The sequence below is a fragment of the Paramisgurnus dabryanus genome, chromosome 19, assembly GCF_030506205.2.
Source record: "Paramisgurnus dabryanus chromosome 19, PD_genome_1.1, whole genome shotgun sequence".
Lineage (NCBI taxonomy): Eukaryota > Metazoa > Chordata > Actinopteri > Cypriniformes > Cobitidae > Paramisgurnus > Paramisgurnus dabryanus.
This window is the reverse complement of record NC_133355.1, coordinates 12,943,594-12,971,024: the sequence shown is the minus strand read 5'-3', so window position 1 is coordinate 12,971,024 and position 27,431 is coordinate 12,943,594. Positions and strand designations below refer to the sequence as shown.

The 27,431-nt window shown below is 36.6% G+C and overlaps 2 protein-coding genes, 2 long non-coding RNA genes and 1 pseudogene across 4 annotated transcripts; 3 read left to right on the top strand and 2 right to left on the bottom strand.

Moving 5' to 3' along the window:
- Positions 1-115: 115 nt before the first annotated feature.
- Positions 116-8,230, top strand: LOC135779260 (1-acylglycerol-3-phosphate O-acyltransferase ABHD5-like; annotated as a pseudogene).
- LOC141279825 (uncharacterized) lies at positions 4,916-6,457 on the top strand. The gene is made up of 3 exons (XR_012335446.1): positions 4,916-5,123; positions 5,200-5,340; positions 5,417-6,457. It is a non-coding gene; the product is annotated as an uncharacterized lncRNA (long non-coding RNA).
- A 153-nt stretch (positions 8,231-8,383) lies between the features above and the next one.
- On the bottom strand, positions 8,384-11,235 carry LOC135779200 (uncharacterized). Its single transcript, XM_073812688.1, has 9 exons — positions 11,141-11,235; positions 10,863-10,927; positions 10,477-10,759; positions 10,209-10,345; positions 9,708-9,990; positions 9,439-9,575; positions 8,938-9,220; positions 8,639-8,781; positions 8,384-8,558 (listed from the first exon to the last, which is right to left on the bottom strand). The coding sequence occupies exons 2-9, from the start codon at positions 10,924-10,926 to the stop codon at positions 8,554-8,556; spliced, it is 1,335 nt and encodes a 444-aa protein (XP_073668789.1). The 5' UTR covers position 10,927; positions 11,141-11,235; the 3' UTR covers positions 8,384-8,553.
- A 6,907-nt stretch (positions 11,236-18,142) lies between these two features.
- Positions 18,143-19,668, bottom strand: LOC141281057 (uncharacterized). Its single transcript, XR_012335447.1, has 4 exons — positions 19,610-19,668; positions 19,175-19,223; positions 18,738-18,781; positions 18,143-18,315 (listed from the first exon to the last, which is right to left on the bottom strand). It is a non-coding gene; the product is annotated as an uncharacterized lncRNA (long non-coding RNA).
- Positions 19,669-24,409: 4,741 nt separating this feature from the next.
- On the top strand, positions 24,410-27,351 carry LOC135779310 (1-acylglycerol-3-phosphate O-acyltransferase ABHD5-like). Its single transcript, XM_065290042.2, has 4 exons — positions 24,410-24,556; positions 24,643-24,754; positions 24,840-25,026; positions 25,696-27,351. The coding sequence occupies exons 1-4, from the start codon at positions 24,445-24,447 to the stop codon at positions 25,717-25,719; spliced, it is 435 nt and encodes a 144-aa protein (XP_065146114.1). The 5' UTR covers positions 24,410-24,444; the 3' UTR covers positions 25,720-27,351.
- Positions 27,352-27,431: the final 80 nt, after the last annotated feature.

Sequence of the window (27,431 nt, the reverse complement as noted above, 5' to 3'; positions counted from 1 at the left end):
TCCTCTCCAACTCCGGGTCGCCCGACTCGGGGCCGCTTGAACCTCCGTTTGCCACGGGTAGCGGGCTGAGCGGGCGGGGCGAGCTGCTGACGATCGGTTCCCTTGTGCTGCCGAGATGGGGTCCGAGGAGGGGGAACGGAGGTGGCCGCTGCAGGACGCGCTCGGCGAGAGGCAGAATGAGGAGCCGGTGTTGGTGGACCAGGGCAGCTCTCCTCTGCCGGGGCACAACCTAAGAGATCGCCTCAGTCTGCGTCGTGGAAACTCCCGGACTCGCCGAAGAGGCCGGTCTGTGAGACAGGGCATTCAGGAAGTTATTCTTGTCTGCGTCTGTCGTGTCAGCCAGACACAGCCAAACGTGGCGTTCTTGGACCACTATGGTGGACACCCCGAGCAGCTCCGAAGTACCAATCATGCAGGCGGGATGGTTCGTGCGGAGGGGGGTTAACCCCTCCAACTCTACCGCTTCCGACGCTCGAGCGGGCACGGCCGCTATCTCCGGGACGACTCCGCCTCGGAGGGAAAAAGGGGGCTCCCCTCTGATGCTGCAGAAGTGACGATGCTGCAGAAGTGACAGGACCAGAAGGAGGTCCAATGGATTATTATTATTGTTATTATTATTAGAACACGACTCTGCAGTCTCCATCGGGATCTCAACTGGAGGACGAGGAGGCTGGGAGGTTGAGGACGCATTCCCCGACCTGCTCAGCGTAGTGATGCGAAGAGCGTCCTGCGAGCACTTCGCAGCCGCACCATGGTGGCATTCAGCCCTGCAAGGGCCCGGGCGTCGTTCCTGTAGAAATGACAGTCACAATCCAAAAGGGTTATGCTCTCACAGAGAGAACAATTGTTTGTTAACAATTAGTTAATGCGTTATAAATGAACTAACGATGATCAATACTTGTACAGAATTTATTAATCTTAGTTCTTTTTTGCATTTAATAATACATTTATCCAAAATTTAAAATCCAGCATTACAACCTTTTAGCATTAATTACTGCATTAACCTCCTAAGACCCGGGTCTTTTTTTCATATTTCTACCACCTATTTTGGGGTTAGGACGAACCAATAAATATAATAACCTAATTGTTTTCTAAGAACATGAAGCAGTGTATTTGTCCATGTTTGTGTACAACAGGTTCCAGTCACACAGAATTAAATATTATGGTGCAAACATAAAAAAATTTCATCCAGGTCTTAGGAGGTTAAATAACACAAATAACTGTGTTGACATTACAGTAACTAACAATTAATGCCTGTTGAAAAACTATATAGTTCAATGTTTGTTCATGTTAGTTAATGCATTTACCAATGTTTACTAATACAACCTTATTGTAAATTGTTACCAATATGTTTATAGGCTAGTTGTAAAAATGACATGCTTTCAATTAATGCAATTAAATAAATAATAAAAAAACTAGATTACAGCATTTAGATCTGCTTATGTTGCATCAAAGGTTTCTTTAACTGTTTTTGCAGTGTTGATCATTACAGCCAATCATGGGACAACCTTGTCTTACGGCACGCTTTAATGAAAATCTAGGAGAAGTGCCATTATAACGCTGAATGGAGCTATTCCCTTTCCAGTAAAGCATTTTTACATTTGCACAAAAATTTCCCAAACCAATTCTTTCCAGGGCTTGTAACATAAATTTGTGTCTCAAATCCTCATCAGAAACTATTACTAAGAACCCTTATCTTGGTCATTTTTGTAGTGGAAGATTTTTTATTTTTATTTTAATTATAGTTTATGAACTTATAATTGTTAAATGCAAAATCCTGTTATTCTGTTCTAGTGAAAGATTTCTGTTCTTTCCATCTGTTCAGTAGTAAAGTGTTCAAGGACTAGAACATTATACAAAGTCCTACCAGATAAGATAAAGGGGGGCTAGTTAATGACATAAGTAACAACTGATGAACAAGTGAAAAAACTCAGTAAACGGTAGAGTTCAGTGAGAACAAAATAATTTCTTATATTTGACCAGATGTGTTTTAACTGATATGTTTCTTAATCATTGATAAGCTGAAGGTTATTTTCTAAATGACGCTAAAAACCCATGATGATCTTTGGTTCAGGGGCGGAGATGGGATGACTGTATTTTTCAGTATCTTGCTATAAATATGTGTTCAACCTTGTAAACGGGGCTCTCGGTTTAAACTTCTGGCACCAGGGGGTGAGAGCCTATAGAATATATTAACCTCTTACACTCTGAGGCTATTTTGGGGATTTCCGCCTGGATTTGGGCTACCCAATTTCAAAAGCTCCCCATACCCACAAGCAGAGGTGCACATACAAAAGTTTGGTATCATTTTACAGAAAACCCTTTGAAATTACATAAAACACTGTTAAAAGTGCTCAACATGGTTGCAGAGGCGTCATGCCCATTCAAACTGAGGGGGCAGCTGCCCCCTTGGTTTTTTAAGCCAAATGGATTTTGCATGCAACCTCAAAATCAAATTACTAATAATCTGTCATTTGACTTTTAATCTGTTTAATATGCAGAATATTATCAATTCTGTGCTGCATCCTTGTCACTTTTCGGAGATTTTTGCTGTTTTGATAGTGTTTTGATCGTGTTACATTACTCTGGCGGCAGGCGCTGCAGACCGCACAGTCGCAGACGTCATCACCGTCTGAGCGCGCTCACGAGCTCTTTGATGCGGTTGCTGCTGCATTTTGCTATCGGAGAAACTAAAACATGAAAGAAATGCTCACAACATTTCCAAACCCCAGTACGGCAATGTGGACTGAGGTGCCGACGTCGACGGGGCAGGTGTTGGCTTCTTCCGACGCGGCATGATGCTAGCAAGAGCCTCAGTCTGCTTCTGGGTGGCTGAGACTTGTTGTGCGAAGTCTTCTACTGCCTCGCCGAACATGCCGGTCTGGGACACCGGAGCATTCAAGAGCCGGGTTTTGCCGGCATCTCTCATGTCTGCCAGACACAGCCAGAGGTGGCGCTCCTGGACCACCAAGGTGGACATAGCACGACCGACGGCTTGTGCGGTGGTCTTGGTCGCACGTAGCGCCAGATCCGTAGCCACACGCAGGTCTTTAAAGACCGCCGAATCGTGACCTCCCTCGTGCAGGTCCTTCAGAGCCTTAGCCATTTTCAAAGTGTAAATTAATTTCCCTCACATTCATTTCCGCCCTCACAAATTTAAAACATATAAAATCCACGTTCATATTGGCATAGACCTTTCTCACAGTAACCGGAAATACGTAATCGTCGTGTAAGCGGAGTTCCTGTCAAGCATCAACACACTAGAAAAACATAAACCCGGGCAAGTTTAAAATGGATCAAAGAGTCTACACAACTTCGTTAACGGATTTGCCAAATATTACATTTGCTGATGTGACACGACTAATGGAGGAAAACTTTTTCCATGAAGAATTTGTCCATAAATTTCTAGGTAAGTAGAGAGCGAGTCTAACTGTTACTGAACTGTTAACTAAAACGACACATTATAAGTAGCCTTAATCCACTTCTGTCTAACTTCACCATCAACAGGGAATTGATGGAACAGATACGGCTTTTTACATTGCCTTGACTGCGGAGGAAGTAGATTTCCGCGATGATTGCGTATTTCCGGTCATAAATACGGAAGTTGTGAGTAAGGTCTATTGAGGTCCCGGAGCAGAGCAAGTAGGACAATAAACTCCGCGCGGGAAAATCAGCGTATACGCACAACCGGCGCAACGTCATAGAATGTCTCTGAACAGGTTCACGCCCACTTTTGGGGGGAAACAAACTAGACGTCCCATTGACTTCCATAAAAAATAGCGGAAAAAGGCAACGTCACACCCGGCAGGCGTAAATAACTTAAAAAATCACTCAGATTAAACATGTTGAGTAATTATCTGTCCACCCTGCCTGCCATAGAGCGCGAAAGATACGTTAACATATTTAATTTGGTCAATATGAAAACATGTCCCTTTCATTCTCCCAGCGTCAAATTTGTGTAACAACGCCCCCCATTGGCCAGAGGTGTCTTACTCGGACATTTGGGACGTCTAGTTTGTTTTCTCCCAAAAATGGGAGAAAAGTTAATAGGTTCAAATCCCGGACGAGCCCTTGACTTTTATTTGTTATTATTAGAACTAGTCATTATTATGATAACTGTCAACTAGGGAAAAAATCACGTTGTTCTGAATCTGAAATGTCACTGTAGACTAAAAGACGCTAACTACACCCTATTTACTTGTAGTTAGTATTTTTTACTCATTGCATAGTAGGCTAGTGCACACTAACAGTAGAAACTAAATTATACTTTATATTCATGCATCATTTACTAGTAGCCTTAGTTTAAAAAAAAAGTTTTATCAGTACAGAACCATTTAAAAATTATATAAAAAGTTTCAGATAGCTTTCTATCTGTTTTTATTTATTAATTCATTTTTAAAGACAATTTTGGAAATATTATTTACTGCAGTTTTATTGTAACAATAATTATTAAACAACAATAATAAAATGAATAATACATCAACTATAGTATTTTGGGTAAAAATCTGTAAGAGTATATTTACGTAGGGCTATTTTATTAATGAATGTTTTGTTAGATGAAATTATATCTATGAGCATTTATGTTCAACATTATTATGGCATTTGTATAATGGAGATAAGTTTAATAGGACATGTGTCACTTGTTGAAATACCCTTGTGGCATGTTCGAAATATCCTAGCACTGCCTCTTCATGACACAATATTCACATATAAAGCTTGATAAAAACATCATGGATCACTTCAAATGTTCACATACAAATATGAATCTGCTTGCTTTACATTATAGATCAGGATGGATCTCCAGCTGGCTGCCCTCCTGGTGTCCCACCTCTCTTGCACATCTTAAAAAAGCAGAAAATAAAATCCTGAAAGGTATGTGTGTGAGATCACATGATGTAAAGACATTTTTGGCAAAATGAAGCTAAAAATTTATTAAAAAGACGTTGCGTGGCATGTGACATTTCGAGGAGTGCCAACTTTATGTAGCAGGATTAGGTGAGCTGTGATTGACAGCTGATATAACCTATCAGGAAGGGGCAGTCCCTTTTTAAGTGCTGATTGGCTGCTCCTTGGAATACGTCATGTCCTGTGTTTCCCCAGGGTGTTTGTAACGATAGCGACAGGTGAGCTTTGTTAATGTGCTGCTGTTCATAGTTTTAATTTGTGTATGGTATTTAAACTAGTTTGTGTTGGATTTAGTGTGTCGTTTGTCCAGCGTGCTGGTGCCTTTCTACGTGTAGTGGTACATGACTGTGTAACCTCAGTTGGCTGCTGGTTGATCTGCTGTGGGTTAAACTACGCCGTAAAACTGTAATTTGTCTGGGGTGATACCACTATTCGGTAAGTGTCCAGCATGAAGTCAATGTTTGTGCATGATGTTGCAATTAGTTTTTAATATTGTATTTGTTTACTTTAGGGTTCTCCCTTTTGTTCTACGTCCTGTTCCTCGTGAGTGTTTGATTCTTGTGCTGCTGAGTAGCATCGCTGTAACACCGACTTTATCCTCCCCGCTGTATGCTGGACTTTACACTGTCTGGTTACTTAAGTTTCAGGGTTGAATTTTAAGATCCGAGTGAAGGAGTGTCCGGTGCATTTGGAGTTGACAAATGGACTGTGGCGTTCGCGCAGTGTAGCTTCCCTTGCCGTTTACCCCTTTTGTTTCTTTTCTTTATTTGTATATCATTTTTGTCTGAATATTTGTATATTGTTTATACTTTTAGGAGCTGAGGTTCCCACGGGTGGATGGATCTTGTGGTGGTGGTGGTAACGTTTCAACGTTTACCGTGTTACACATTTTTGAAGTGTATAAGTGTGTGCTTTGAGTTCACCGTGTGGTGTGAAATTGTGCTTGTGGATAACTTGCGCCAGTGATCACTCCGGTGGGTAGCCTCAGCCCTGTAGGTTGGTACTGTGTTTATTTGTTTGTGTATTTGATTTGTTGCCGGTCATTGCATTTTAGCAGTGAGGGCATTTTATATAATGTTGTACGTGTTGTTGTTTTTTTTGTATAATTCTGTTTTGTGATTAATGTGATATGTAATGTTTTGTGTCTTTATTGTTAAAGTGTGACAGCTGGAGACCTGTTTTGAGCAACATCATCATGTCTGTTTAAACCATCCTTTTACCTTATTAAAGTGAATCCTGAATATTGTACAATAAATGAATATTTTTGTATTATACCCACGGCTCCTGCTCACTTTTACTGAGGAACGAACTTGTGCGCCTTACCGCCTTTTGGGTGTAAGGATTATTTCCCCGGGTGTAATTCCCGGGGTGGCGTAGTCGGAGTTTTATGAAAAATCTTTGCTTTCGTCATAAAGCTATCCCCCAACCCCCTCGTCATGCCACATTTACATTTAATCCTTTACATGATATTTGGTCGAGGACATATTTGGTGCATGCTTTTGGTTTCTTTTTGCCTGATTCCTATAAAAACAATTCAAATGATTTTAATTCATTTTTCAGCCATTAAAGTCAAGTACACACAAGGACATGTTTCCATATCTAATGGGAACTTCATCTGGACTCTGGGCTTTAATGAAACAAATAACTTGTGCGAGCATACTGGTCGTCCTAAACATCTGCAGATCCCACTAGTGCTACTGCATGGTTTTGGGGCTGGTGTGGGTCTCTGGGTTAAAAACCTTCCTGTCATTGCAAAAGAAGGAAGGCCTGTATATGCACTTGACCTGTTGGGCTTTGGACGCAGCAGTCGACCAATCTTTGGCAATGATGCCCAAGAAGTAGAGGAGCAGTTTGTCCAATCCCTGGAGGACTGGAGACAGTCAGTTGGATTGGAACATATCTTCTTGGCCATGATTTTGGAGCTTATGTGTCTCCAGCCTATGCAATGAAATATCCTAACAGGTGATTGTTTTTGTATTTTTAATATACTAATGGGGGGAATTGAAAACAATGGGAGTCACTGGGAGTTATAAAGTATATTTTGTAAATGAATCTGTCACAGAGTGAAGCACTTGGTGTTGGTGGAACCGTGGGGGTTTATGGCAAGACCGAATGCTCAGGAGCGCTGGGTTCCTGTTTGGATTAAAGCCATTGGTGCTGCAATGAACCCATTAAACCCTCTTACTCTTCTCAGGCTGGCAGGCCCACTGGGTATTCACACTCATGATGAATAAATAATAGTCATGTACATTATAAAACATGTTCTCAGATCTGCATATACTGTATCTCTCTTACAGGTCCTTTTTTGATACAGGCAATGCGATCAGATTTTAAGCAGAAATATGCTTCTGTTTTTGAAGATGATACAATTGCTGATTACATATACCATACAAATGCACAGACGCCCAGGTAAGCACCGCACCTGGACATACTACCAATAAGTACTTGTTGACCTCATGAATATTATTTACATATCTGTCTTGTGATTGGACAGTGGAGAGACAGCATTTAAAAACTTTACAATCCCATACGGTTGGCCCCATGGTGGAACGGGCAGGGATGATCAGTCCCTCGCTTCCCATGTCTTTTATCTACGGATCACGTTCAAGCATCGATGGCCAATCAGGAAAAGATATTCAAGAGCTCAGACCCAACTCATACACAGAAATTATAGTGAGCTTTACTTTCTTTTAAAATACTTTGTACAGGCCTTAGTCAGAGTGGTAACATGTTTAATTATTTTACGTCTGTACAATAAGTTATACTGTTTCAAGTTTTTTTTTGTCACCAGTAATGTTAAAACCTCAACGTTTTAGACCACCAATTGAACACATTGTACAGATTCTGGCTGAGGTATATTGACTGTTCTTATGTTCCTCTAGGTCATTCAGGGTGCAGGTCACTACGTATTTGCAGACCAATCAGAGGAATTTAACCAGGCTGTGATCAAGATATGTAACAATGTCAGAGATATAAACAAGGAGAAGAAGATGAGAAAAATGACAACATGAATGAGTCATAAGAGATATCTGAAGTTACAGAAGAGAAGTGGCTTATTATGTCTTCTAAAGTGAAACGACAGGTGATAGAGAATCATTATTATTAGCAAAATTAAAGTGTAAACCAGCAAATATGTTGGCACATAACTTGTATATGACATCTAGTCACAAAAACCAATGTGATAAGAAGTAACTGATGGTACTGAAAGAATTTTAATTTTTTGGGTGAACCATTCCCCTTTTCCATTAAAAGCCGTTCTAGGCATCCTATGGACATTGCTTGAGCTGCAAAATTTTCTCTATGTAGCCTACAATGTATTTTAGCTAAGTCTGTCCCTATACAAATAAAGAAATAAATTAAATAAACAAAAACCTTCCTCTTCATTAAAAGTGTATTTTTATATTGATTATGTTTTGCACCAGATCAATCTATCGAAAGACATTTACTTGGGTTAAATGAATGTCAGAGACAAACTGTGTAACATGCTTAATTTATGTATTTATTTTATACATTATTTTTGATACCTCCATAGAACACAAAAATATGTATTTTTGCAAGATTATAAAAAAAAATTATTCAGGGCCAGGGACCTTTTTGAGATGTTATCTTCTTCTTTTGGTGGACTGTGGTGTAACTTCATCAAGCCACTCAACCTGCAAACCGAAATAAGAAAAAAACAGTTAGGAAATTTATACTGTTAAACTCCACCTTTTGCTTTTTTATAATATCTTACCTGCATAAACCTCAACCTCACACAGAGTGATTATTTTAGAGATCCCGTTCCCTGGTAGAAAGATGTTGACATATTGCCCTTGAATATTGTTAAATGTAAATGTTTTAGTGCCTCCAAGTGGGATGGACTCAATTGTTGCAGCGCTGTGAATACACAAACATTAAGACATATACGTCCGATTATGACTATTTATGAATAGGAATAACTTACATACAAATTTTTTATGGTTGTTTTTTTATTTATACTTTATTTAGTTTATTAAATATTCAAATTGTTAAAGAAAGACTAACAGCTCTTACAGCTCATTGTTGTTCCCATTGTTATCCAGACTGTTGCCAATGCGGATCTGAGCACCTGCTATCCTCTCTTCACAACAGTCTCCACGATTAGTGATGCTAACTCTGTTAATACTGTAGATACTATTGAGGTCCACTCTCCACCAGGGATTTTCTTCTCCTGCGGTGTGAGAGCATGAGCCCATCGTGTATATTGATTCTCTGTTACCATCTACAGCATGATTAGCATCTCCTAATTCTTCTATAGTGGAGGACTGGATAGCTTTGGCTCCAATAGCAATGTTATCTGTTCACAATAAAAAAATGTACAAAACACTTCTTTCATTGACAAAGTAAATTATAATGGCCATTTTTTCTTGCCAGGGATTTTATTAAAAAGTTTATATTCAAAGCAATGAAAAACTTGCACGGAGCACAACTGGACATTCATTTTACCTTCCAGTTAATAAAATAACAGTCAATCACACATTGATATGTTTCTTTCTTCTGTCAGGTTTTTTTTACCTGCATAGACTTCAACTTCACACAGAGTGAGGATTTTTTGTGTTCCAGGTAGAAAGATGTTGACATATTTCCCCTGAATATAGTCAAATGTAAATGTTTTTGTGCCTCCAAGTGGGATGGACTCAATTGTTGTAGCGCTGTGAATACACAAACATTAAGACATATACGTCTGATTAAAACATGTTTACATTCAAAGAAAAAGCTATATATTTTTATTTATACAGTTTATAAAAGATCCAAATTGGTTAAGAAAGACTAACAGCCCTTACAGCTTATTGTTGTTGCCATTGTTATCCAGACTGTTGCCAATGTGGATCTGAGCACCTGCTATCCTCTCTTCACAACAGTCTCCACGATTAGTGATGCTAACTTTGTTAATACTGTAGATACGTTTGAGGTCCACTCTCCACCAGGGATTTTCTTCTCCTGCGGTGTGAGAGCATGAGCCCATCGTGTATATTGATTCTCTGTTACCATCTACAGCATGATTAGCATCTCCAAATTGATCCAAAGTGGAGGACTGGACAGCGCTGGCTCCTAAAGCAATGTTATCTGTTCAGAATAAAAAAAATGAACAAAACACTTCTTTCATTGACAAAGTAAATTATAATGGCCATTTTTTCTTGCCAGGGATTTTATTAAAAAATGTATATTCAAAGCAATATAAAACTTGCACAGAGCACAACTGGACATTCATTTTACCTTCCAGTTAATAAAATAACAGTCATTCACACATTGATATGTTTCTTTCTTCTGTCAGTTTTTTTTACCTGAATAGACTTCAACTTCACACAGAGTGAGGATTTTTTGTGTTCCTGGTAGAAAGATGTTGACATATTGCCCCAGAATATGGTCAAATGTAAATGTTTGTGTGCCTCCAAGTGGGATGGACTCAATTGTTGCAGCGCTGTGAATACACAAACATTAAGACATATACGTCCGATTAAAACATGTTCACATTCAAAGAAAAAGCTATATATTTTTATTTATAAAGTTTATAAAAGATCCAAATTGGTAAGAAAGACTAACAGCTCTTACAGCTTATTGTTGTTGCCATTATTATCCAGACTGTTGCCAATGTGGATTTGAGCACCTATTATCCTCTCGTCACAACAATCTCCACGATTAGTGATAGTAACTTTGTTAATATTGTAGATCCTTTTGAGGTCCACTCTCCACCAGGGATTTTCTTCTCCTGCGGTGTGAGAGCATGAACCCCTCGTGTATATTGGTTCTCTGTTACCATCTACAGCATGTTTAGCATCTCCAAATTGATCGAAAGTGGAGGACTGGACAGCGTTGGCTCCAAAAGCAAGATTGTCTGTTTAATGTGATATAAAAGTTATAACAGGTTATTTCTGACTGCTCTATAGCCACAAAATAACGAAATAAGACAAAAACTTGGTATTTTTCAATTACTGTACCTGTAGAGCCAGCATTACACAGGCAAGGCAAAACTATGAGCAATGAAATCACAATGATATCCATCCTAAATTAGAAATAAGAATACAACACATTATATGGTATAGTATAAATAATTATTTCTGTCTCAAATCCTCATCAGAAACTATTACTAAGAATGCTTATCTTTTTATGTATGATGAAAGTCAGAGATGACCAACTATGTCTAGACTGAAATTGTTATAAATTCAATAGTGTTTTATTGATGGTGTTGTACAAAGAGCTAAAGCATGATTCTTACCTTTATCTTCTCATTGAATGTTAGATCAAGCTCAAGTTTTCTTCTTTTGTTCTTTATTTGCAGGTGTTCTCCATTTAAGTAATCTGTGGTGAACGATCTGTTTGCTTATTACATATTGACTTTTATTATGACACAGAAGATTCCCGTTCCAGTACCACACGCCAGAAATTAACCAAATTTACTATTGCAACATTTGTGTTGTTATTTATCTTTAACAACAGCTGTTGGATTTCATCAGACATCCAGTGACAAACACAAAATGTCAAGTATTAGCCTAATGCTCCTTGCTGAAAAACAATATAAATACAAATGATTGGTTTCCTTTATATGGGCCAAATATAATTATACTTACATTAATGTATTTTATCCACAGCAACACAGCACATTTTTATATCAGTATACATGTTCTCCCGTTTTGAACCCATGCCCGTAACGTAATGCTCTAACACAGCATTTTAGGAATTTGCATTCAACCTCAAAACCAATTAAGCATATTTTCATTTGTTTCATGACTGTCCTCAAAAAATTACCACCTAATAGTTTGTTTGTGCATGCACCATAATACGACAGATAGGGACGTATAAGTGATTAGTACACTTGGAATATTTTAAGTACTTAGTCATACCCTAATATATAAAGTTTTACCTGTGGCCGGTAGAGGCGTTAATTTAGTAAACACCTGTCGTATTTGAGGCCAAAATTATCCAGCTGCAGTCCCGCAGCGCCACGATTCAGGCCACACGATCTAGGGCACTCGTTTCAGGGCGGAAGTGGGGGCGGCCCTGAAGCATGCGCTTCAGGACAAATGCGGTTTATCTATCATTATATTCATTATATTTAATATATGTATTTGATACTCTGTTCACTGTTCAGAATATTGGATTAATAATAATAATAATAATTATAATAATAATAATAATAATAAAGGACAAACGCGAAAGTGAGGGACAGTTGCAAAAACAGCATGCACTGTAAAAAATACTTTCCTGCGTTAAAATATTTTGTTAAATCAACTCAGATTTACAAGTCATGTCAACAGAGATTAGTTGTCACAACTTAAAAAATATAGTTGAGAAAAGTCAACTTAATTTTATAAGTTATAACAACTAATCTGTAGTTATAACAATTCATCTCTAGTCAAGATAAATAATAGTAAGTTGAAATGACTTGTTAATCCGAGTTGATTCAACAAAAATTTTTAAGGCAGCAAAGTATATTTTACAGTGTGGCGTTCAGTTTTTTTTTTGTAGTGCAGAAATATTTACTTAGGAAATATATATTTTATTTAATGTGTAGTTGAAATTCTAAAAAAATAAAGTGTATTTGACATTTAAAAATGATGCTCTGTGTCAATGTTTATTTTGTAACAAATTCTTATTAAAGTAGATACTAATGATGAACATGAAGTAAATGTAATTACTTAATTATCTACATTAAAATTTATGTTAATAAAAAATATTTATATTTGGCTATATACTTTAATGAATTTTCATTTATTGTTTTTAAGTACCATATGATTCAAATGTTTAGTATTTATACCAAAATCCAAGAGAAAATTAATAATTATGCAAAGAAATGTTGGTTTTCACGACTCTAGTAAGACCGGTTCGCCAAACCATATATGGTTCGACTTCCGCCCTGAAACGAGCTCCCTGGATCGTGTGGCCTGAATCGTGGCGGTGCGTTGCTGCAGCTGGATATACAAACGACCAAAACAATCGTATGAGTTGGAGGATATGCAACAACGCTGGCGTCATCATTGTGCATGGTCAAAGAGTAACTGTGTACACAAATGATAGTTCAAAGTCATTTTCAAAGTCCGTTTCTTAATGTTTTTATCTAGATTTACCAATAGAGTGGGCGCGCAATCATTATGTGCCCTGACTCTGAGGTCAAATATAATGCAAACAATGCGTTCCTTTAAAAATTGTATAAATAAAACTTCAATAAAGTTGTATTTGTTAACAATTAGTTAATGCGTTATAAATGAACTAACGATGATTAATACTTGTACAGAATTTATTAATGCTTGTTCTTATCAATTATTTTGCATTTAATAATACATTTATCCAAAATTTAAAATCCAGCATTAAAACCTTTTAGCATTAATTACTGCATTAACCTCCTAATATATTTTTTTCATATTTCTACCAGCTATTTTGGGGTTAGGAAGAACCAATAAATATAATAACCTAATTGTTTTCTAAGAACATGAAGCAGTGTATTTGTCCATGTTTGTGTAAAACAGGTTCCAGTCACACAGAATTAAGTTTTATGGTGCAAACATAAAAAAATTTCATCCAGGTCTTAGGAGGTTAAATAACACAAAAAACTGTGTTGATATTAACTAACAATTAATGCCTGTTGAAAAACTATATTGTTCAATGTTTGTTCATGTTAGTTAATGCATTTACCAATGTTTACTAATACAACCTTATTGTAAGTTGTTACCAATATGTTTATAGGCTAGTTGTAAAAATGACATGCTTTCAATCAATGCAATTAAATTACAGCATTTAGATCTGCTTATGTTGCATCAAAGGTTTCTTTAACTGTTTTTGCAGTGTTGATCATTACAGCCAATCACGGGACAACCTTGTCTTACGGAACGCTTTAATGAAAATCTAGGAGAAGTGCCCTTATTATGTTGAATGGAGCTATTCCCATTCCAGTAAAGCATTTTTACATTTGCACAAAAATTGCCAAAACCAAATCTTACAGGGCTTGTAACATAAATTTGTGTCTCAAATCCTCATCAGAAACTATTACTAAGAACCCTTATCTTAGTCATTTTAATGTCTTTTTGCTGTATGATGAAAGTCAGAGATTAGCAACTATGTCTAGACTGAAATTGTTATAAATTCAATAGTGTTCTATTGATGTTGTTGTACAAAGAGCGAAAGCATGATTCATACCTTTATCTCCTCATTGAATGTTAAATCAAGTTCAAGTTTTCTTCTTTGGTTCTTTTTTGCAGGTGTTCTCCGGTTGAATCATCTGTTGTGAACGATCTGTTTGCTTATTACATATTGACTTTTGTCACAACACATATGAAATTAACCAAATTTACTATTGCAACATTTGTTTTGTTATTTATCTTTAACAACAGCTATTTTACTTCATCAGACATCCAGTGACAAACACAAAAAATGTCAAGTATTAAGTAGCCTAATGCTCCTGCTGAAAAACTATATAAATACAAATGATTGGTTTTCTTTATATGGGTCAAATATAATTACACTTACATAAATGGATTTTATCCATAGCAACACATCACATTTATTTTTAGGCAATGCGTGTTCTCCCGTTTTGAACCCATGCCCGTAACGTAATGCAACACAGCATTTTAGGATTTTGCATTCAACCTTAAAACCAATTAAGCATATTTTCATTTGTTTCATGGGCAAAATATGAACAGTTCTTCACTTTTCTGAGATTTTCACTGCTTTAATTACGTGCTTCATTCTGTATTCAATGAATTATTATGCAACAGCGCTGACACCATCATCAATAAATGAAATATGCTTAATTGGTTTTGAGGTTGAATGCAAAATCCTAAAATGCTGTGTTAGAGCGTTACGTTACGGGCATGGGTTCAAAATGGGAGAACACGCACACTGATGAAAAAATTTGCTGTGTTGCTGTGGATAAAATGCATTAATGTAAATGTAATAATATTTGGCCCATGAATTATTGTAAGTGTTATTCTCATTGTACATGCTTCCCCTGAGTTCCATCTTTAAGATGTAGCCTATAGTATATCCTATCACTGCTATGCCGACGACTCCCAATTTTATTTTCCCGTGAGTAACGATAACCACACGCTGTGAATTATCAGGCGATCTGAGAAAATCATGAGATATCTGGCATGCTAGATATCCGGACCTATCGGCGATTCAAAATCATGCCGTGTGAAATGTGTTCTGACTGAAAATAACATTGGCTATGACCTTCAGCCAATGAGAAAGCAACATACAGGGCAGCCGGAAGTTCAGGGAGGAGTTATGATTCCAGTCCCACGTGAGAACTGCACGAGTAACCTCGCATTAAGTGTGTTCGACTTCATGCGGCTCTGCGCAGACCGATCGGCAGCTGACTTGAAGTACTGCATGCCGGTTAGTAATTTTGACCGACTTGAGCTGGCGCTGAAGGCACGTGACTGTGTCATATGGGCTGCGTTCAGCCCAGACAAAACGTGATGTGATGTGAAAAAAGGTGATGTGTTGAACACCCTGTTGTGATGACGCAAGAGTTGCAACTACGGTAGCTGAGAGGCCATGCTTTGTATTCTTTTTTAAATGTTTCTGAAGCCTGATGAATACGTTATAAATGTGTGTTTAATACTGTAAAATACCCCCGATGTTACAGTCACTGACCTTGCCGTCCAGAATGAAAGAGAACATTCCAACTTGAACCCATTGTACGAGCTGTCTCTTTAGTACCGCGTGGTTTATTTACATGTTGCTGCTGATTGGACTGCAGTTCTGACACACCCACCAAACAAGAGAAAACGTATCTCAAACCCTGTTACACATCAGTGCACACCGTTTCCAGGAAACATGTCGTTCAACCCGGAAACCGTAGCAAAACGGTGCACACCATTTTGATCTTGAACGTGCCCCAGGCACTGTTGCGCTTTTTAACCACATTGGAGAGCCGTAAGCCAATCTAACATAAAGGACTACATTGTGTTGCTTTAAACATTTTGGGGCAATTTCCCGGACAGGTTTAGACGTCTTAGACTAAAATAAATGTGTGAGGTGTTCAATTTCAATACCTTAAAATACAACCGTGCCCTTTGTTTTGCCTCAAAATGCACACAAGTAATGTTTTTAGTAAGGCATGTTTGTTAAAACTAGTTATTTAAACTATACTTTATAATTAAACTAAGATCTAGTCATGTTTAAACTAATTCCTGTCCGGGAAACCACCCCTATAACATTTCAATTTAATTGGGCTAAAATGGGCTTTAATATCTGCTGTGATATAAAGGTGAACGACGGTTTTTGTTAAGTGAAGTTTTTTTTTTATTCAATCTGCCTATGCAGTGTGCCAGAAAAGGCCTGACATTTTCACTTTTACACTCTGTATTTGCAGGGCTTCAACTCTTCTGAAAAGAAGCAGCTAACATCTCAAAACATTGACTGGCTGTTGTGTTCTTCAGTGTATTGCCACTAGAGGGCAGTAGAAGCTTGTGCTATGTTTAACGGAAAAGGATGAGCGTTAGAAAATTACCCCAGTTCTAGATGTGCTGCTGTACTGTTCGATGCTCAGTTGTTAATAAAAATAATTCATCGTGGGAAAATGCTTTCTCCTGATTTCTAACAACTTACAACACTGGCCCTGTCTACATTTTTAAAATAATTTTGCCACATATTTTGTGTTCTATGGAGGTAAAACAAAATGAATTAATAAAACTAGATAGAAAAGTTTGTAGACAAACGTTATGTTGGCTTGACAAAGCCTGGCCTGAACGTTTAAAACAGATTGACAGAAACTTAAAATTAGTTTAGTAGTCTACCTTGCTGTAAACATGATTTGGCATGAAGCTAACATGATTTAACATGAAGTTAGTATGATTTAGCATGAAGTTAGCATGATTAAACATGAAGCTAATTAAACATGTACATTGTAGGCTGTAATTCTGGTGGAGTTATAGTGTTAACCCAGCTAACACAAATACGTAACTGTTACGTAACGTCGATATGATGACCAAACTTACGTCGTGGCGATGAACCGAGTTACGTCGTAGCAACCGGAAAAGTGAATTTCCTGGATTCGTCGCCTGGAGTCTGGACGCAACTTTGCAACGTAATCAACATTATGGATTAAAAGTTTTATGTTGGTAACCAGTTAGTTAATTACCTCCCTATGACGTAACAGTTACGTTGCCAGTAAGTTATGAAATCACCAAAATAGTACGAATGTGTTACGTAACTGGAACGTACTTGGTTATCTTGCGACGTAAGGAGACCGTATGGCGACGTGGTGATTTGGTACTGTAATGGTAATGAAATTACCTCCATAGGACGTAACAGTTACTTGCCAGCTGGTAAGTCATGAAATTACCAAAAATGACCAATAAATTACGTAACTAGTACGTCGTGTGTTAGGAATGCGGCCCTGCTTACGCTTGGCCATTTTTTTCTGGGAAAATGTTAAACAAAAATGTAACTAAATAAATAAATAAATAAAAAAACAATAAAAGTAATATATAAAACTTGGTTGAGATCTTCATAAATATGAATTAAAAATAGTTCACCCAAACATTCTGTCATCTTTTTCTCATTCTCATGTTGTTACAAACCTGTATACATTTATTTTATTCTGATAAACACAAAAGAAGATATTTTGACCCTGGTGAAAAAATAGCATGCTAAATATATTTAATTTTGATATACTTAAGTATACTTGCAGTCAGACTAATGACCAGTATACTTAAAGTGTGCTATTGATTAGTTTATTTAAAGAGTGCTATTTTGGAACAACTAATTTTGTACTTAATATATTTTAGTTGTATATTAATTGTAACAAAGTACAACTTTAAGTGTATTTAGTGTACTTTTGTGTGCTAAAGTGGAACAACTTTAAGTGTATTTAGTACAATTTAAGTACATGACTGTTTTTGTGCTAAATTCATGCTTGATAAGTGGATTTAGAGTGTGTTTTATTTATGTTAGGAGTACATTACAAATGTATTATGAGTGTCTTGCAAACATACAATCAGTATATCTTAAATAGACTGTTTGCGTACATTCTATATATTTTTGGCCAATCCAAAATTCTAAAAACTGCTCTGGTGAAAAATGAATATGCCAAGTACATTACATTTTGTATACTTTTACATACCTACAGCTAGATAAGTAATGAGTATACTTCAAGTGCGTTAATAATTAGTTAACTTAAAGAGTGCTATTTTGGGAATAGATTACTTTAGCTGGTAACATAACCAAAATAATTTTTTCCAAATAAATAAAAGCTGATTAAAACAGTCAAAAACAATTCATTTTAAATATATTTAAAATATAGTTTTATTCACAGTTTTCAAAGTGTACAGTATTTGCGTAAAAATTGAACAATTACTCATTGAAGAATGCCAAGATGAGTGAGTTTACAACGTCTTTCTCTCCCAAATCAACTTTAGTCTGGCAGGTTTTGGTTCAGCCTAAGGAAATCTGAAAAAGAGAGACAATAAGCTCAATTAAAAAGTGTTTAATATTAAAACATTACATTTATTTAAGACTTACTGTATTAAATCTATAGTTTACTGGTAGAGATTGTATAGCAGATATATTTTTACCCAAACTAGAGCTTGACTAAAATGTCATCATATATATTAAGGGGCGGTTTCCCAGACAGGAATTAGACTAGTCCTAGACTTAAATAAATGTAAGAGCTGTCCAAACTGAAAACAACTTGCTCTGAAATATCTGAAAATACATCAGTGCCCATTGTTTTACATCGTTATGCACATAAGTAATGTTTTTAGTAAGGCATGTTTGTTAAAACTATCCTAATTAAACTAAGGTCTAGTCCTGGATAAAGCTAATCCCTGTCTGGGAAACCACCCCTAAGAGTTTTCATTATAATGACTTGCCTATATGGGCTGCAAAATCCTCCTTACATAAAATACTTCAGCTCCTAAAGAAAGATTTTATTGTATTAAATTTAAATGTAAAAATTGTCAGAAAGAAAATGCAACAAGCAGACAATTGGGTGTTTCCTGGAAAGGGATTATCTTAAAACAGGACTAGGCCTTAGTTTAATTAAGAAATATAACCAGTTTCAAAAAACATGCCTTAATAAAAACATTACCTGTGTGCATTTTGAGGCAAAACAAAGGACACTGGTGTATTTTAAGATATGTCAGTGCAAGTTGTTTTCAGTTTGGACAGCTCTTACATTTATTTTAGTCTAGGACTAGTCTAATCCCTGTCCGGGAAACCGCCTCAATATGTATAACGTTATCTAAACTGAAGCTTGATTTACTACTACGAATGAATTATTATATCTTAAGAGTTTAAAATGACTTACCATTAGCTGCAAAGTCCTCCCTACAAATGTCTTTGAAAAACTTTAGCTTCTGAGGAAAGAATGCATCATCATTAATACTAAATACAGTTAGGTAAAAGCCTTACAAACTCTAAACAGTCAATAAATGGTTAACATTTAAAAAACAGATTTTCTGACGCTACCTTTTTTCATTAACATATACATACACACCAATACATATATTTAACAAAACAATCGGGTGTACTAATTCGATATAACAGGCTGACAGTGCTATCTTTCAAACCTTTAACATTAGCTATAAGCTAAGCTAAGCTACACAGCAGCTTATCACTAATAGCGAGTTAGACACCGCGTTATTGACAACATTTCGCATTCGAAATATGATAGTCTACTGATAAACGTCAGAATGGTCAAACGATAATCAAATATAATTAATTTTAAGATATTTTAACGTACCTTGGGACTGAATCCGTCCGCCTTGAACAACTGGTAAAAATCAAAATACGTGCGTCGTGACGTCATCACACACACGTCAGATGCATTATTCAAATCTCAGAATTCACTTCTCTCTGAAATGCATTTACGAAAACTGTTTAAGTTTTGTACAGCTAAAAGGGGTATGCAATTGACTGAAAAACTACAAAAAAACAAACACTCATATTCCCCTTACGAAAATGAATGTTTTTTTTTGTGGTAAAAGTTTAGTAACCATGTTTTTTTGGTGTATTGATTATTATTAGCAAAACCACGGTTATTTTGTGGTAAAACACAGTTAATTGGTTTATCCAATGCTTGACTATAGTGGAGTTAAAGTGTACCTTATGTTAATAGTATATTACAAATGTATACATCTACAATATAAAATGTAAATGAACATACTGCTCTCTCGTAATTTTAAGCCCACGTTATTTCTCCATAAAATAATATACATTTGTACACCCCATATACTTTCAAAATGTACTTAAAATATACTGTTTCTAAAGAATACTAAATAATGTATTTTAGAAATATACTGTCAGTGCATTATTATAATGATAACTTTAAGCATACCAATAAAGTATACCTAAAATACATTTTAAAATAAGTTTAAATTTAGTATACTTTAAAAATTGCACAAAACTTTAACTTTAAGTATATTTTTCTAAAGTATACTTTTAGAAAATATACTAAAGTATAATTATTTTGAAGTATGTTAAAAGTTTAATTGTAAAAAATACGCGCAAATATGTTGTAAGCATACTTTAAATATGTTTAAAGAAAGTACATTCCTTTGTAAGTATATTTGTAATGTACTATTGCAAAGTTAAATATACTTGAAATACAATAAAGTATATTTGTTTTTCACCAGGGGAGGAATGTTGTTACCAAACCGATCATGAGCCCCATTCACTTCCATAGTAGTAAAAAAGAACATTTACTCTATGTATTTACAGGCAAAACATATTACCTTTATAATAAATACAGCGTTTAACACATTTAACCCTATTGACCATTTCGCAAGACATAAACAACACTTCCACATAAACACTGTTGTTAACGTCTTCTGAAATTGTCAATAACACATTCAAGATATAACTTTAGATCCCTTGAAGATATATGGGGTCGTCTATCAGCGATAGTCAAACATATGGCCAATAGCAGGCCATCATGATAGTTGGCATGTTTGCACATTATACGTTATTATAATAAATATTATTATCTTTATAGTTTTACAAAAACGTGTGTTGTGATTTTCCTCGCATGAGAGAGCTTGTGGGTTTCTCTTTGCGCAAGAGAGCCGCGGGGCACAAACTCAAAATATGTGTTCGGAGTGTCATGCGTGTTGCTCGTCATTCATTGCAAAATGAAAAATGTGTAGAAATGTGTTCTATGCATCATGTAAACCATGTGCATCATGCGTCATGTCAAAATAAGTGCCTGCTGCACATACGTCGAAACGGAATATGATAAAAAAGATGCTCACGTTTACAAAATAGTCACAAGACACTTACTTAAAAGTAAACTCTGATTACACATGAGATTAAGAGAGTATCTGGCAAACGTGAGCGTCAGTTTTTTTTTGTTAACCCTCCAGACGCGCGCGCAGCAGGCGCTTATTTTGATTTCCTGACCTTGTGGGGACATTTTGAGGTCTCCATGAAGAAACAAGCTTATAAATCAAACAGAATGAAGTTTATTGAAAATCTAAGGTAGCAGAAAGTTTTCTGTGATGGTTGGGGTTAGGGTTTGGGTTAGGGGAAGGGAGTAGAATATACAGTTTGTACGGTATAAAATGCATTACCTCTAAGGAATGTCCCCACAAAACATGGAAACCAGAATGTGTGCGTGTGTGCGTGTGTGTGTGTGTGTGTGTGTGTGTGTGTGTGTGTGTGTGTGTGTGTGTGTGAGAGAGAGAGAGAGAGAGAGAGAGAGAGAGAGAGAGAGAGAGAGAGAGAGAGAGAGAGAGAGAGAGAGAGAGAGAGAGAGAGAGAGAGAGACAGAGAGACAGAGAGATCATGTGATGAATTATCATTCTGCTTAGCTAAAATGCTGAAAATGTTACAGTTGAAGTCAACTGTTAAAGTATGAAATAAATGTACTATGAATCTGTGAATTTATGGATCTGGATTTTTTTATGAATTATTAATATATTGCTGTCTGATTCTGGAAGCCTGAGACCGCAGTTTACACGTGAGTTTATAAAATTTTCGCTTAAATTTGTGCTATGAATAAATAGTGCTCATAAATGGCGGTTTAAATGTGGTGACTTAACTGTATTTTTTACGTAATGACTTAACAAGCGGACACAAATAAAGAAAAATATTAAATAAACAAAAAACGTCCTCTTGCTTTTCCTCTGAAACTTGCTCTTGGCTGATAGACGAGTTGGCAGACTTGAATATAGACAAAATCTAATATTTCTCAGACAGAAAAATGTTTAAAATTAATTCAAGTGTATTTAAGAAAGTCTATATTGAGTCAGATCTGCACCAAATGAATCACAGCATCAGTGTTATAATTGCTGCAAAGACATTTATATGAATGTCAGAGACAAACTGTGTAACATGCTTATTTTATGTTTTTATTTTGTACATTATTTTTGTTATTTTTAACACAAAAATATGTATTGACAAAATTAATAAAAAATGTATTCAGGGCCCAATGACTGTTTATATATAATTAATTTAAAATGTAAATATAATTGCATTTTTATATTAATGCATTTTATACACAGCAACTTACATTTTTTCAGTATGTGTGTTCTCTTTACGCAATGCTCTACTCCAGGGGTATGATTCACGCTTAGAGGTCCCGGGTTCAAATCGCGGACGAGCCCTTGATTTCTATTTGTTATTATTTGAACTAGTCATTATTATGATAACTGACAAAAATCACGTTGTTCTGAATCTGAAATGTCACTGTAGACTAAAACTCTAACTACACCCTATTTACTTGTAGTTAGTATTTTTTACTCATTGCATAGTAGGCTAGTGCACACTAACAGTAGAAACTAAATAAAAAAATTGGACTCTGGGCTTTAATGAAACAAATAACTTGTGCGAGCCGAATTATCTAGAAACAGCAGCGCCGTCAGTGCCCCAAAAGAGAAAATATAAGACACATTTTACGCCAGACTACATCCCTGTGTATCCCTGTCTTAAAAGAGTTAAAAGTAATGACAATCTTGCATGCTGTACAGTTTGTAACAGTGACTTCAGCACAGTGGCGTGTTTACCCACCACGCAAACCACGCAATTGCATGGGGCCCCGCGGGCTTGGGGGCCCCTACTAGCCACAAGGTGTGCGAAAGTATGTTATGTTTATTCAGACCCAAATCTAAGGTACGGATAATGCACGCGCAAGCGAGAGATTTGCGAGTATGTACGCAGTAAAATATTTGCACACATCCTTGCGAGGGCACATATAGGCTACTTCATGAGCAAAACTCTACGGGAAAGCGCACCTCTGCTTAGCGTGCACAAATCCAGCCACACAAGTGCTGGAATGAGCGCTTGCTCGACTCTCTCTATGCTCTCGTAACTGCACAACATTTACTCAATGGTCAAGTTTACTTTAAAGACTTTGGGCTTCACACCTGTGATTAGTGGTTTGGTTTGATCAGTGACATGCATCTTTTGTTTCACGTTCGTAGAGGTATAAACGTGATAAAGACACGCAGGGGTTTAAATCACATCGAAAATACATAAATCATATTCTGTGTCTCATCATTGTCATTAAAATCTCATATATGCTTGTTGTATCTCACAGTAAGTTTGTTTTTGCAATATAAACATGAGAGTTATGTGATTCCAATCCATAAATTCAAGCAATAACCAACTTGCATTGTTGTTTGCTTGTGTTTGTTAGTTCAGTTTGTTAGATCAGTCAGAATCATGTATCATATATACTGAATATTATGGTTGTGCAATTCAAATAAAAAACCTTGGGCAATGCTGGGGCATGGGGGGCCCCGGTTCTTGGACTTTGCTTAGGGCCCCCAAAATGGTAAACACGCCACTGCTTCAGCATTGCCCAGGGGGGTTAAAATGATTGTAAAATACATGTTGAGAGGTGAGTTCATCAAGTTTAATTTAATTTTTCAGGCCGGCTAGTTGCTATTTAGACCTGTTTAAATGGAATATAAATAAAACAGTTTACATTAATAGTATTAGGAGCTTATATAAATTGTAAAAGTGGTTTACATATTTTAATATAATTAACAAATAATTGGGTAACACTTTACAATAAGGTTCATTAGTTAACATTAGTTTACTACATTAGTTAACATGAACTAATAATAAAATGCACTTATAAAGCGATTTTTTAAATCTTTGTTAATGTTAATAATACATAATTTAAATCTTGTTAACATAGTTAATGCACTGTGAATTAACATGAATAAACCATGAATAGCTGTATTTTTGTTAAGTAATGTTAACAAAGATTAACAAATACAGTAACACATGTACTGCTTATGGTTAGTTCATGTTAGTTAATACATTAACTAATGTTAACAAATAAGATTTGTAAAGTGTTGCCAATAATTGCATAGATCTATAGAAATATTATGCTATGGGGGGGGGGGGGGGGGGGTTAGGGGGCTTGTGAGCAAACCAATTGGTTGGGTCATCGATATGTCCCGGTTTTTTATCAGACAAGGGTGGCAACCCTACAGGTGATTGTTTTTGTATTATTAATATACTAAGGGGGGAATTGAAAACAATGGGAGTCACTGGGAGTTATAAAGTATATTTTGTAAATGAATCTGTCACAGAGTGAAGCACTTGGTGTTGGTGGAACCGTGGGGGTTTATGGCAAGACCGAATGCTCAGGAGCGCTGGATTCCTGTTTGGATTAAAGCCATTGGTGCTGTAATGAACCCATTAAAACCTCTTACTCTTCTCAGGCTGGCAGGCCCACTGGGTATTCACACTCATGATGAATAAATAATAGTCATATACATTATAAAACATGTTCTCAGATCTGTATATACTGTATCTCTCTTACAGGTCCTTTTTTGATACAGGCAATGCGATCAGATTTTAAGCAGAAATATGCTTCTGTTTTTGAAGATGATACAATTGCTGATTACATATACCATACGAATGCACAGACGCCCAGGTAAGCACCGCACCTGGACATACTACCAATAAGTACTTGTTGACCTCATGAATATTATTTACATATCTGTCTTGTGATTGGACAGTGGAGAGACAGCATTTAAAAACTTTACAATCCCATACGGTTGGCCCCAGCTTCCCATGATGGAACGGGCAGGGATGATCAGTCCCTCGCTTCCCATGTCTTTTATCTACGGATCACGTTCAAGCATCGACGGCCAATCAGGAAAAGATATTCAAGAGCTCAGACCCAACTCATACACAGAAATTATAGTGAGCTTTACTTTCTTTTAAAATACTTTGTACAGGCCTTAGTCAGAGTGGATAACATGTTTAATTATTTTACGTCTGTGCAATAAGTTATACTGTTTCATGTTTTTTTTTTGTCACCAGTAATGTTAAAACCTCAACGTTTTAGACAACCCATTAACTCTTTCACCGCCAGCGTTTTTAAAAAAAGTTGCCAGACAGCGCCAGCGTTTTTCATGATTTTCACCAAAGTTTAATGCCTTCCAGAAAATGTTCTTCTTTAAATAAATAAACATACAATATACCAAATGAAAGAACAGACCCTCTGCTTTCAAACAAAATCAGCTTTTGAATATGGGTAGGTTTTTGCAAAAACACCATATTTTGAGCAAAAAGCAAAAATAATTCCATATTTGTGACGGACTTTTCATAGAGATCCCATTCAGAGCGATCTTTAAAACAGACACGGACATGCAGCAGCTTGCCATAGGGCAATACTTCCGGTTTTAAAAAGTTGAGGAAGGGCGCCACCTGGTGGATAATAGCGGTATTGCGGAAAGACGGAAAATCTCGTCATTGGCGGGGAAGCGTTTTCTCTTAATTGACGAGATATCTCGTCAACGGCGGGGAAAGAGTTAAACACATTGTACAGATTTTGACTGAGGTATATTGACTGTTCTTATGGTCCTCTAGGTCATTCAGGGTGCAGGTCACTAAGTATTTGCAGACCAATCAGAGGAATTTAACCAGGCTGTGATCAAGATATGTAACAATGTCAGAGATATAAACAATGGAGAAGAAGATAAGAAAAAGGACAACATGAATGAGTCATAAGAGATATCTGAAGTTACAGAAGAGAAGTGGCTTACAGTTTTTTCCAATTGCTAACACACAATTTTGCAAACTAGTCTGGTTTTATCAAAAAAACTTAAACACAATTTACAAAACCACACACGCAAATAGCAAAATACCACATATATCCTGCAAAATGAAGCACTCCAACCTAAACTACATATAAAATTATCAAAATCAAACTTTGACACAAATTGGAGCACTTCATTCATATTACCAGATTTTTGTCTAACCAACTACACACAGTTGGGCATAATGAAAAGTGCACTTTTCTTTAGTGTGCTTTGCCATAATACTAAAATATGTATTAGATTGTTTGCATGCACAGAAATATTTGCAGATACACACACATGCTGTTGAATTCTTTAAATTTTTCACGAAACAAGTCACAACGCCTCGTCCACATCACAGGCAATATATTCCCTTGCCAGACATCGAGGGAAGAAGCGCCTTGAGCACCTTATCCATTGCACCAACTAAATTGCACCAACATCAATCCCATCACTCATATACCTTCCATAAATCTTCTATGTGGTTCAAAAATGACGAGTATGGTGGGAGCTATTGCACGATAAATGTTTGGTAGTCAGCAAACCAGTTTTGGACTGGGGCTGCACGATGAAAGCTCACGTTGTGCCATACTACAACATACCGGTTTCTTTGGTCTACATCATTCATACACTCTGATGGTATGAGAATGTTGTGGAGTCTTTCTAGAAATGTGAGAATATGGGCTGTGTTGTATGGTCCAAGGTTGGCATGACAGTGGAGGACACCATCCATATTGGAGATGGCAGCACACATTGTGATGTTCCCACCACGTAAGCCAGTAACATCTATAATGGCTCTGTGGCCAATGACGTTCCTGTGGTCTTTTCTAGTGCTTACATCCTGATTGAAGTGTTAACAATTAACCATTCAGGTGTTTGGGGAGGTGGCACATATATTGGCCATTTAGCTCGTGTATTGTCGTTTGGAATGGTAGTGTTTTGAAAAGGCAAACATGTGACTTTATGTCAGATTGTTGTGTCTTGTGCAGAGAACTGTGTTCAGTGCATTTAAAAAGTGCCATTGTGAATTGCAAAATGTGTGTAAAGCAGAAAATGTGTTTAGACTTTTGGAGACTTGAGAAGAGGTGTTGCTCTCTGTGTGTCAGTTTAAATAGTTGTGCTGTACGTGTCATTTTAGTGTGTTAGCAATTGGAAAAAACTGTAATATGTCTTCTAAAGTGAAACGACAGGTGATAGAGAATCATTATTATTAGCAAAATTTAAGTGTAAACCAGCAAATATGTTGGCACATAACTTGTATATGACATCTAGTCACAAAAACCAATGTGATAAGAAGTAACTGATGGTACTGAAAGAATTTTAATTTTTTGGGTGAACCATTCCCCTTTTCCATTAAAAGCCGTTCTAGGCATCCTATGGACATTGCTTGAGCTGCAATATTTTCTCTATGTAGCCTACAATGTATTTTAGCTAAGTCTGTCCCTATACAAATAAAGAAATAAATTAAATAAACAAAAACCTTCCTCTTCATTAAAAGTGTATTTTTATATTGATTATGTTTTGCAC

Bases quoted from the DNA above. Each gene is read 5' to 3' on its own strand.
- LOC135779200 (XM_073812688.1), bottom strand. From the start codon at position 10,926: ATGGATATCATTGTGATTTCATTGCTCATAGTTTTGCCTTGCCTGTGT. The intron at 10,760-10,862 runs GTACAGTAATTG...CACATTAAACAG, and splicing joins GTGTAATGCTGGCTCTACAG to ACAATCTTGCTTTTGGAGCC. The intron at 9,576-9,707 runs GTAAGGGCTGTT...GTGTATTCACAG, and splicing joins AATGGCAACAACAATAAGCT to CGCTACAACAATTGAGTCCA.
- LOC135779310 (XM_065290042.2), top strand. From the start codon at position 24,445: ATGGCAAGACCGAATGCTCAGGAGCGCTGGATTCCTGTTTGGATTAAA. The intron at 24,755-24,839 runs GTAAGCACCGCA...GTGATTGGACAG, and splicing joins ACGAATGCACAGACGCCCAG to TGGAGAGACAGCATTTAAAA. The intron at 25,027-25,695 runs GTGAGCTTTACT...ATGGTCCTCTAG, and splicing joins ACTCATACACAGAAATTATA to GTCATTCAGGGTGCAGGTCA.